The 12041-nt window shown below is 42.0% G+C and overlaps 1 protein-coding gene across 19 annotated transcripts in view; it reads left to right on the top strand.

Moving 5' to 3' along the window:
* dock3 (dedicator of cytokinesis 3) overlaps positions 1 to 12041 on the top strand; it is a 260930-nt gene that overhangs the window by 120104 nt on the left and 128785 nt on the right. For all 19 annotated transcript variants that reach the window (XM_034287388.1, XM_029114312.2, XM_029114314.2 and 16 more), the window contains 2 exons: positions 1666 to 1721; positions 10383 to 10479. In XM_034287388.1, coding sequence (XP_034143279.1) covers positions 1666 to 1721; positions 10383 to 10479 — 153 coding nt within the window. The remainder of the gene's footprint in view (positions 1 to 1665; positions 1722 to 10382; positions 10480 to 12041) is intronic.

The following is a 12041-nucleotide window of genomic DNA, read 5'->3' as shown; positions in this document are numbered from 1 at the left end:
GTACTGCATTTTCATCATGAGTATCTGTCATAGAGGTCCTTGTGTGAGAGTTTCTTATTGTTCTGAATGAGACAGGGAGTGCTTCAGCGCATCTAGCCTTTCAAATCAAGCTGTTCCTTCCTTTTCATATTGATAAAACTTGTGATTTGAATATACCATTCCGATATGAGTTAAATGTACATTTCTATTGTTTTGGTGTGTATATGTGTGTGTGAGACATTGAGGAAGAGAGAGAGGGGGAGGATGTCCCTTAAACATCACATTGTTATAGTGTGATTTATTTATTTGCATGTATCTTATTCTTGGAAAGACAATGCAAATGTCGTTAATTTATTTAGATGTCTACTTCTTGGACAGAAAATACTAGTGTGATTTATTATTTAGATATGTCTTTTAGGACAGAAAAAAATAGTGTGATTTATTATTTTGATTGTCATCTTATAGACTACTAGTTTGATTTAATTATTTTGATTTGCCTTCTTGGTCAGAAAATACTAGTGTGATTTATTATTTTGATTGTCATCTTTTTAGACAATTCAAGTGTAATTAAATTATTTAGATTTGTCTTCTTGGACAGACAATATAGGTGAGATTTTTTTATTTTCATTTATCTTCGTCTTGGACTGAAAGTACTAGTGTGATTTCGTATTTGGACATTAATATGGTAAAGCACAACAGTGACACACAGGAACAAAAAAATACCAAACTTCTGCTTTCACTCTGATCTCACTCTTATCTTTCATCTCACTCTTCTCGTATCTCTAGTCGCTCATTCTGTCAATCTCACTCTTATCTTTCATCTCACTGTTCTCGTATCTCTAATCGTTCCTTCAGTCTCTCTCATCTCACTCTTATCTTTCATCTCACTCTTCTCGTATCTCTAGTTGCTCCTTCTGTCTCTCTCACTCTTATCTTTCATCTCACTCTTCTCGTATCTCTAATCGCTCCTTCAGTTTCTCTCATCTCTCTATCTTTCATCTCACTCTTCTCGTATCTCTAATCGCTCCTTCAGTCTCTCTCGTCTCACTCTTATCTTTCATTTCACTCTTCTTGTATCTCTAGTCGCTCCTTCTGTCTCTCTCACTCTTATCTTTCATCTCACTCTTCTCGTATCTCTAATCACTCCTTCTGTCCCTCTCATCTCTCTCTTATCTTTCATCTCACTCTTCTCGTATCTCTAATCGCTCCTTCAGTCTCTCTCATCTCACTCTTATCTTTCATTTCACTCTTCTCCTATCTCTAGTCGCTCCTTCTGTCTCTCTCATCTCACTCTTACCTTTCATCTCACTCTTCTTGTATCTTTAATCGCTCCTTCTGTCTCTCTCATCTCACTCTTATCTTTCATCTCACTCTTCTCGTATCTCTAGTCGCTCCTTCTGTCTCTCTCACTCTTATCTTCCATCTCACTCTTCTTGTTACTCTAATCGCTCCTCCTGTCTCTCTCATCTCACACTTATCTTTCATCTCACTCTTCTTGTATCTCTAATCACTCCTTCTGTCTCTCTCATCTCACTCTTATCTTTCATCTCACTCTTCTTGTATCTCTAATCGCTCCTTCTGTCTCTCTCATCTTCTGTATTTCACAGTCATTGTGTCATCTACAGTCAGCTGATGAGTTCCCTGTTCAAAAATGATGAATGGGATTTTTTTCATTTCTTTTCCCAGGGGATCTTTCCGACCTGCTATGTACACTTGAAGAAGGCCATCGTAACTAACAGAGGGTAAGTGAGTTTAACCAATGACTTTCTGAGCTAAGTGACATGAGATTTGGAACAGACAAGGAGTAGGGATAGAACAGAGGAGAGTGAGAAATAAAGTATTTTATTATTAGTGAACATTTATTAACAAGGAACAGACTGAGACCAGGGTCTCTTTTACAGCTGGGCACTGTGTATACACGTTTATACATACAGTTTATGTTCAATGATTAAAAACAAACAGAAAAAAAGAGTTCAGAGAAAACAAGACATGGAGGACAGACAAAACAAGATGCTCACATGTAACACAAGACAAAGTACATTGCTTTAAACGTAGACATGGAACAGACTCTTCAACTGTGAGAGACGGAATCTAAAACAAAAACCCAGAAAATCACATTGTATGATTTTTAAATAATTAATTTGTATTTTATTGCATGACATAAGTATTTGATCACCTACCAACCAGTAAGAATTCCGGCTCTCACAGACATGTTAGTTTTTCTTTAAGAAGCCCTCCTGTTCTCCACTCATTACCTGTATTAACTGCACCTGTTTGAACTCGTTACCTGTATAAAAGACACATGTCCACACACTCAATCAAACAGACTCCAACCTCTCCACAATGGCCAAGACCAGAGAGCTGTGTAAGGACATCAGGGACAAAATTGTAGACATGCACAAGGCTGGGATGGGCTACAAGACAATAGGCAAGCAGCTTGGTGAGAAGGAAACAACTGTTGGCGCAATTATTAGAAAATGGAAGAAGTTCAAGATGGCGGTCAATCTCCTTCAGTCTGGGGCTCCATGCAGGATCTCACTTCGTGGGGCATCAATGATCATGAGGAAGGTGAGGGATCAGCCCAGAACTACACGGCAGGACCTGGTCAATGACCTGAAGAGAGCTGGGACCACAGTCTCAAAGAAAACCATTAGTAACACACTATGCCGTCATGGATTAAAATCCTGCAGCGCACACAAGGTCCCCCTGCTCAAGCCAGAGCAAAATCCCTGCTGCAGTGTGTGCAAACCTGATCAAGAACTACAGAAAACATATCCTCACTGTCATTTCATGCAATAAAATGCAAATACATTTTTGTTTTAGACTTCTACATGCTTTAAGTAAGTGGGAAAACCTGAAAAATCGTCAGTGTATCAAATACTTGTTGTCCCCACTGTAGAGCGAGGGACAAGAAGAATAGGGTGGAGAAGAACATGTCATAATGAGAAGAGAGGCCGGGCTGTCAAGACTAGACTATATATTATTTATTCATTCATTCCTGCCTGAGCTCTAAGTTATCGTTTCCCATAACTCTCCAATCTCCTTCCTCTCCTCCTCCATAAACTGCCAGACATCCCTCCCTACATATCTCCTCCCCTCTCCCCTCCTCCCTACATATCTCCTCCTCTCTCCCCACCCCTATATCCTCCCCTCTCCCCTCCTCCCTACATATCTCCTCCTCTCTCCCCACCCCTATATCCTCCCCTCCTCCCTACATATCTCCTCCCCTCTCCCCTCCTCCCTACATATCTCCTCCTCTCTCCCCACCCCTATATCCTCCCCTCCTCCCTACATATCTCCTCCCCTCTCCCCTCCTCCCTACATATCTGGTTGATTCTGCTTGCTTTTCCTGCTCTCAGTCTTATTTCCATGGTAATATACAGAGAAACAAGTAGGAGTCCCGGGACAGTTATTGGTTCCAACACATTCTGTTTGAGCTCAACTAGTCAGGATGGACTATTAATGGCACTGCTATTTTAGGCCTAACACTATACATAGTGTTAATAGAGCTACCACTCCATCCTGGGATCCCTCACCTGTCAGACCAGTAGAGCTACCACTCCATCCTGAGATCCCTCACCTGTCAGACCAATAGAGCTACCACTCCATCCTGAGATCCCTCACCTGTCAGACCAGTAGAGCTACCACTCCATCCTGAGATCCCTCACCTGTCAGACCAATAGAGCTACCACTCCATCCTGAGATCCCTCACCTGTCAGACCAATAGAGCTACCACTCCATCCTGAGATCCCTCACCTGTCAGACCAGTAGAGCTACCACTCCATCCTGAGATCCCTCACCTGTCAGACCAATAAAGCTACCACTCCATCCTGAGATCCCTCACCTGTCAGACCAATAGAGCTACCACTCCATCCTGAGATCCCTCACCTGTCAGACCAGTAGAGCTACCACTCCATCCTGAGATCCCTCACCTGTCAGACCAATAGAGCTACCACTCCATCCTGAGATGGAGACCTTCTCCCTACCAACCAGGCCATCCCCCATTTCCTCCTGCAGGCCTCCCCAGGTCTTGGCTCTTGTTCAGGGCTGCTAGCGGGCTCTGGAGCTTCCCTCCCTCTCAGTACCTCCATAGGCACCAACTTGTAGACAAGGCCCTTGTTAGAAATTGTCCGTTTCGTATAGTGGTTGTAATAATTAGCATACCCGTTTGTCAAGGGAGAGAGAAATGATATTATTTATTGCAGCATTAGAAAGTCTTGTTCATGAGGTTACGGACCTGGTCTTCCTTACACAACCTCAATCTCATCTCAGTCATTCTCTTCTCCCTGTAATGTTGGTTACCAGCTAGCCTATACATTAAGGGCGTTTCTAACTTTTTAGAAGTCAACCCCCATGCCATATGGCCATCGTAAACATTCCTGTCATTAGAGCACAACCTACTGAGAGATAATCTATACAGAGAGGTTTCTGTTGTTCTCATTATCTAGGCACATTCACTTCCAATGATTCCACACCCTTAAGCATCCACCCCAGACTGCTGTACCACGTCCTCTCTATGAGCCCAGCCCTATCTTTGTTTTAGGTTTTTATTTTTGGAGTGTTTTCGGTTGACTGTTTATTTTTTGTATTTTTTATTTATACATTCTAGAGTGACTTTGGGTATTTTAAAAGCGCTGTATAAGTCTTTCTTTATTTTAGCCCTCAAGTAAAAAGTGATTAAAGTATAGTATAGAAATGTGATTATCTGTTGAATCAGCAACATTCAGTTTGATAATTAAATTCTTTACTAAGTTATGCAGCCAATCTTATATCCAATACGATGCCACGTTCAAGAATCCTGAGAACGCTTCCTCTTTCTCTTCACAGGCCTTCAGGCAGGTTGTGTGGAAACTGGAAAGGATTGTAATTCCAATTAATTTGTTTCTCCGTGCATTTAATTAAAACAGTTATGCATATTAGGACACCCATAACTTAATGATTAATCTGAACAAAAATAAATGCTTTCAAAACCTTATGCAAATTCTTATTTAATAGATGTATTAATATATTAATAGATTTGTTGCCTGTGTACATCTTAATGAAATGAAAGTAGGCTACAGTTTAGTTTTTGGGTGTACAGTCCTGAAAGTACTTCTGATGGCTGTCCTTCAGCTAACACAGGAGTCCATGTTAACAGTCGAGTTTGAGGAAGGACAGAGGGAGGGACGGAGGGAAGGAAGGTGGGAAGGAAGGAGGGTGGGAGGAATGGAGGGAGGGAGGGACCGCGGGAAGGTGGGAGAGAGGGAAGATGGGTAAGTAACCCAAGTAAGGAGAGAGGGTTAGTATTAGGAGACATTACATTTTTTAAATGCAAAAAACGTTGTTTTCAAAGGCGTGTTTTACACTTCTGTAATTATACTATTTAAGAGGTGTGTTGTGGAGGAACTAAGGCTATGCTTCAGATAGGATCCTCCTCTGTCATCCGTATCCATCCTCTCTGTCATCCGTCTCCATCCTCTCTGTCATCCGTCTCCATCCTCTCTGTCATCTGTCTCCATCCTCTCTGTCATCTGTCTCCATCCTCTCTGTCATCTGTCTCCATCCTCTCTGTCATCTGTCTCCATCCTCTCTGTCATCCGTCTCCATCCTCTCTGTCATCCGTCTCCATCCTCTCTGTCATCTGTCTCCATCCTCTCTGTCATCCGTCTCCATCCTCTCTGTCATCCGTCTCCATCCTCTCTGTCATCCGTCTCCATCCTCTCTGTCATCTGTCTCCATCCTCTCTGTCATCTGTCTCCATCCTCTCTGTCATCTGTCTCCATCCTCTCTGTCATCCGTCTCCATCCTCTCTGTCATCCGTCTCCATCTTCTCTGTCATCCGTCTCCATCCTCTCTGTCATCCGTCTCCATCCTCTCTGTCATCCGTCTCCATCCTCTCTGTCATCCGTCTCCATCCTCTCTTTCATTAGTCTCCATCCTCTCTGTTGTTAGTGTCTTGGACTAGAGTCTAGCTGGCTGATCTACAATGATTAGTGTAAGCCCAGTACACTCTGGGAAAATTGACAATATTGAGGAAATAAATATAAAAAAGCAGTAATTAAAAATAACATTCATTTTCTCCACATTTTATGGAACACTTGTAGAAAAAAAGTGTAGTATCTACTTTCAAGCACAATAACACTAAACACACTTTCATTTTCATATCAAATAATTGTGTTTCTTTTTGGGGGGGATAGCTACATACACTGATTAGTCCAAACATTATGACCACCTGCCTAATATGCTGTTTGTCCTCCCCATGCCTCCAACACAGCGCCAACCCGTTGAGGCATGGACTCTACAAGAGCCCTGAAGTTGAGCTGTTGTATCTGGCACCAAATCATTAGCAGCAGATCCTTGAAGTCCTGTAAATTGTGAGGGGAGTAGGGTCAGGTCTCCTTCTCCATTGTAAATCCTTGTAAATCTAAGGAATGCTCTCTCCAAATTTTCCTAGTCTTCTGCTCTGTTTATGCTGTCCAAAAGTGGTTGTGTTGCAGATCAAGATGATACCTGAGGATTCCAGCTGCCACTGTGCTGACCCCCCACCACCTCCCCCACCCCCCCACCACCTCCCCCAGGTGGTCCCTGTCCTTGTCCATCTGGTCATGCTTCTGACTTGGATTAGGTTTTATAGACTCTAGACTCAGCCCACATGCATTTATTCATTATTACAACTTGTACTCTTAAAATGTTCACCCTGCACAGCCAAAAGATGACTGGTCACCCCTCGGAACATGGTTCCTCTTTAGGTTTCTTCCAAAATTTCGGCCACCCTTTTAGGAAGTTTTTCCTAGCCACTGTGCTTCAACACTGTTGTTGCTTGCTCCTTGGGGTTTCAAGCTGACTGTTTTGTAAAAGCACTTTGTGAAAACTGTTGATGTAAAAAGGGCTTTATAAATTATTTTGATTGAATAACTTGATAGCCTTCGTTTCCCTCACGCATCGATGAGCCTTGGGCACCCAATATCCTTTCGCTGGTTTTTAGATATTTCCTCCTCAGACCACTGTTGGTAGGTACTCACCACTGTTGACCGGGAGCACCCCACAATACTTGTTGTTTCAGAGATGCTCTGACCCAGTCGTCTGGCCAGAACAATTTGGCCCTTCTCAAAGTCACTCAAGTCCGCCCATTTCTACTAAATCCAACATATTGACGGTAACTGATTGTTAATGTTAATGCAACTCCCGTTAAAGCATCTTACCAGTAACTGAATGGCTGTTCAATTGAGTCCCTGGGCCAGCAAGAGGAAACATCTGTTACGTCCTTTAGCAAGACATGTAACCTATACGTAGCTCTGAGTAAGAGCTTTTGCTAAATTCAGAAAATGTTAAAGGTATCCCAAGTAACGTAGTATGTGCAATGTAATACCATAATGTCTCTCTCCCACATTCTGTCTATGTCTTTCTCCTACACTTTATATATGTCTCTCACCCACACTCTGTCTCCTGTCTCCCTTCAGTCTCTCTTTCTCCTCCTTCTCCACTGTCTCCCTCCAGTCTCTCCTCCTCGTCTTTCTCCACTGTCTCCCTCCAGTCTCTCCTCCTCATCCTTCTCCACTGTCTCCCTCCAGTCTCTCCTCCTCAGTCTCTCCTCCAGCCTTTACTGTTCCCCATAGTCAGTTTGCTGTTTAGAGGGCTCTGATGTACTTACATTATGATGCATAGGTACTAATATGTGAAAGTGCATTGGACCGACCCATATTGTTTAAGGCTTGGATTAGATTTAAGATGAGAACAGCCCAGGTGATTGATGTCATGCAGTGTGTCCAGTTTGGCCTACAGACAGCCAACCCGTAGAGATCTGGTTTCAGAAAGGGGCAGTGTTTTATCCACCTTGTTTCAGGTAACGTGGTGTTTTAACCTTAGGGACTGTTGTTTGAGGAATTGGCTTCTATGGTTGTTTCTACATTACACATATTAGTCATTTAACAGACGTTCTTATCTAGAGCAACTTAAAAGAGCAATTAGAGCTAAATGCCTTGCTCTAAGGGCACCATGACAGATTGTATTTTTCCCTTGGGGATCAGCAGAAGATTTGAAAAACATTTTAAAAACGTTTTTCAGTCCATGGCAAAATGTTTAGCATCATATCTCCTAGTAGTCATCAACAGGAGGTCCTTACCCAAGTGCTTCTAAGGTTTGGTCTCTTTACAACACATGTGGGGTGTGTGTACATTTGTTTGTGTGAGTGTGTATGTGTGAGTGTGTGTGTGTGTGTGTGGCGTGTGAGTGTGTCTGTGTGTGTGGCGTGTGAGTGTGGCGTGTGTGGTGTGGTGTGTGTGTGTGGTGTGTGAGTGTGGTGTGTGTGGTTTGTGCTTTAGAGATGCAGTGGAATGTTATTTCAATAGGGAGAACAAGTAGAACTAACACCTGTGAAATCAGAGGTGCTGGAGCAGAGGACCTAACCCTAACCCTACTGAGACTCACAGCTCATTGTATTGTGTTTTAAGTTTCAGGGTTGGCAAATGAAAGAAGGAGAGGGAGAGATGACTGGATTGGTGGGAGGGAGGAGGTTTGTGGGAGGAGACAGAAAGGTGGAGCTAAATGAGGGATTTTAAGGAGAGAGGAGAGGGATGGGGGGTGAGGGAGAGAGAGGGCATTAGGGAAAAAGGGATGAGGGAAAGCGGGGATGTCAGAGAGGAGGAATGAGAGAGAGGGAGGGGCATGAAAGAGAGAGGGGGTGTCGAGTTAGAGAGAGAGCTGAAAGAGAGAATGGACGATGAGATAGAGAGGGGCTGAGGGAAAGAGGGACGATGGATGAGAAAGGAGGGATGAGGTAGAAAGTAGGGAGCTGAGAGAGTGGGGGACGAGGGAAAGAGACCGATGAGGAAAATAGGGGGATGAGGGAGAGAAAGGGGATGAGGTAGAGAGAAGGATGAATGAAAGGGGAGGGATCAGGGAAAGGATGAGGGACACGGATGAGAGAAAGAGGAGGGATGCGGGATATAAGGGAAGGAGGAGGGATGTGGGAGAGGGAGGATGATAAGGGAGAAGTAGGGATGAGGGAGAAAGAGGGATGAATGAACGAGGAGGGATGAGGGAAGGGAAATGAGGGAGATGAGGAAGAGAGAAGGATTTATCAAAGAGGAGGGATGAGGGGGATACAGGCAAGAGGAGGGATGAGGGATATAGAGGGATGAGGGAAAGAGGAGTGATGAGGGGTGAATGAAAGAGGAGGAATGAGGGAGAGGGAGATAAGGGAAAGAGGAGAGATGAGGGAGATAAGGGAAAGAGGAGGGATGAGGGAGATAAGGGAAAGAGGGTGGATGAAGGAGAGGGAGATAAGGGAAAGAGGAGAGATGAGGGAGATAAGGGAAAGAGGAGGGATGAGGGAGATAAGGGAAAGAGGGTGGATGAAGGAGAGGGAGATAAGGGAAAGAGGAGGGATGAGGGAGATAAGGGAAAGAGGAGGGATGAGGGAGATAAGGGAAAGAGGGTGGATGAGGGAGTAGGTGGGATGAGGTAAAGGTGAGTGATGAGGGTGAGAGAAGGAGACTGAGAGATAAAGGGAGACTAGGAAAGCTGCATAATTGTAGTTTGTTTTGAGTTTAAAGTTAGAAAAACAGACTTTAAAACCATCTGGCTGTTGAATGATTCAACAGGGACATTTAGTTGGTAATAGTCTTCCGGGTGCAGATAGATTTTTTTTTGCAGCATGTAAAATATTTAAAAGATAACAGGCTTTCGCACACATGCACACTCTCACATGCACACTCACATACGCACACTCTCACATACGCACACACTCACACACACACAAACACACACTGGACAGTTAACAGACATACATTTGTTTTAAAGTGCATGCATGTATTAAATTATTGAAGAGCGAACAGGTATATTTTCTATTTTCAATGGATCGCTCGTCTGTCTTTTACAGCGCTGGTACAGCAGCTGCCTCTGCTTATTACCAAATAATCATGGATTAATATTTGGATAATTATGCCAAATAATATATTTATAAGCAAATGTTTGTTTTCCAAATACATTTACACGTTACTGCATTTAAGATGCATAAAATATGTTGGCGATTTAAATATTTTACATGGATGCCATTATGCATCCCAAAATATATATTTTACTTTTGTTTGTGTGTGTTTGTGTGTGTCTGTTCGTGTGTGTATGTGTGTGGGTGTGTGTTTGTTTGTGTGTGTGTGTGTGTGTCTGTGTATGTATGTGTGTGTGTGTGTGTCTGTGCATGGTCACTGCTGTATGTGTGTGTTGCTGCGTGTGCGTGGGCGTGTGTGTGTATATGTGCATGTGTGTGCGTGTTTGTGTGTGTGTATGTGTGCATGTGGTGGCTGGGACCCATTATTTGTGGTTTGTCTCTGAGGCTTTCGTCAAATTGGTGAAAGATGTCATCCTGTGACTGTACCCTTTCCTGGTCACCTGAAACATAAAACATGATTTCACTGTGTCAACAGGCAATATGAGACAGTCATGCCTCTGGAAGACCCCATTGTGACAGAGGTCACCTGCACCCTCCAAGAGTGGGCCTTGCTGTGGAAGCAGCTCTATGTGGTGAGTTCAACACCATCCACCCTATGCTCTTATTATTCAGTACCTTTGGGAGTTAGGAATGTTTCAGGAGGAGCAATGGGCTTGTTTTTAAGGTTTGGCTCCTGAACTGCTTTGTGAAAAGAAATCATATTGTGAGCTTTTGAGGTTGACAAACGTTTCCTAATAATTGCGATGCAGTGTGTTTGGAGTTAATTTGATGTAAAGATTGTAAATCAGACTGAGTCATAACAGAGAGGGAGTTACTGTGATGTAAAGATAGTGAGTCAGATTAAATCATATCAGGGAGGGATCTACTGTAATGAAATTATACTGAGTCAGATTAAATCATATTTAGAGAGGGATCTAATGTAATGTAATTATACTGAGTCAGACTAAATCATAATTAGAGAGGTATCTACTGTAATGTAATGACAGTGAGTCAGACTAAATCATATTTAGAGAGGGATCTACTGTAATGAAATTATACTGAGTCAGATTAAATCATATTTAGAGAGGGATCTAATGTAATGTAATTATACTGAGTCAGACTAAATCATAATTAGAGAGGGATCTAATGTAATGTAATTATACTGAGTCAGGCTAAATCATAATTAGAGAGGTATCTACTGTAATTTAATGACAGTGAGTCAGACTAAATCATATTTAGAGAGGGATCTACTGTAATGTAATGACAGTGAGTCAGACTAAATCAAATTTAGAGAGGGATCTACTGTAATGTAATAACAGTGAGTCAGACTAAATCATATTTAGAGAGGGATCTACTGTAATGTAATTGAAGTGAGTCAGACTAAATCATATTTAGAGAGGGATCTACTGTAATGTAATGACAGTGAGTCAGACTAAATCATAATTAGAGAGGTATCTACTGTAATGTAATGACAGTGAGTCAGACTAAATCATATTTAGAGAGGGATCTACTGTAATGAAATTATACTGAGTCAGATTAAATCATATTTAGAGAGGGATCTAATGTAATGTAATTATACTGAGTCAGACTAAATCATAATTAGAGAGGGATCTAATGTAATGTAATTATACTGAGTCAGGCTAAATCATAATTAGAGAGGTATCTACTGTAATTTAATGACAGTGAGTCAGACTCAATCATATTTAGAGAGGGATCTACTGTAATGTAATGACAGTGAGTCAGACTAAATCAAATTTAGAGAGGGATCTACTGTAATGTAATAACAGTGAGTCAGACTAAATCATATTTAGAGAGGGATCTACTGTAATGTAACGATACTGAGTCAGACTAAATCATATTTAGAGAGGGATCTAATGTAATGTAATTATACTGAGACAGACTAAATCATAATTAGAGAGGTATCTACTGTAATGTAATGACAGTGAGTCAGACTAAATCATATACAGAGAGGGATCTACTGTAATGTAATGATACTGAGTCAGACTAAATAATATTTAGAGAGGGATCTACTGTAATGTAATGATACTGAGTCAGATTAAATCATATATAGAGAGGGATCTACTGTAATGTAATGATACTGAGTCAGACTAAATAATATTTAGAGAGGGATCTAATGTAATGTAATTGAAGTGAG

The sequence above is a fragment of the Esox lucius genome, chromosome 17 (assembly GCF_011004845.1).
Source record: "Esox lucius isolate fEsoLuc1 chromosome 17, fEsoLuc1.pri, whole genome shotgun sequence".
NCBI lineage: Eukaryota > Metazoa > Chordata > Actinopteri > Esociformes > Esocidae > Esox > Esox lucius.
This window is presented reverse-complemented; position numbering and strand designations above follow the sequence as displayed.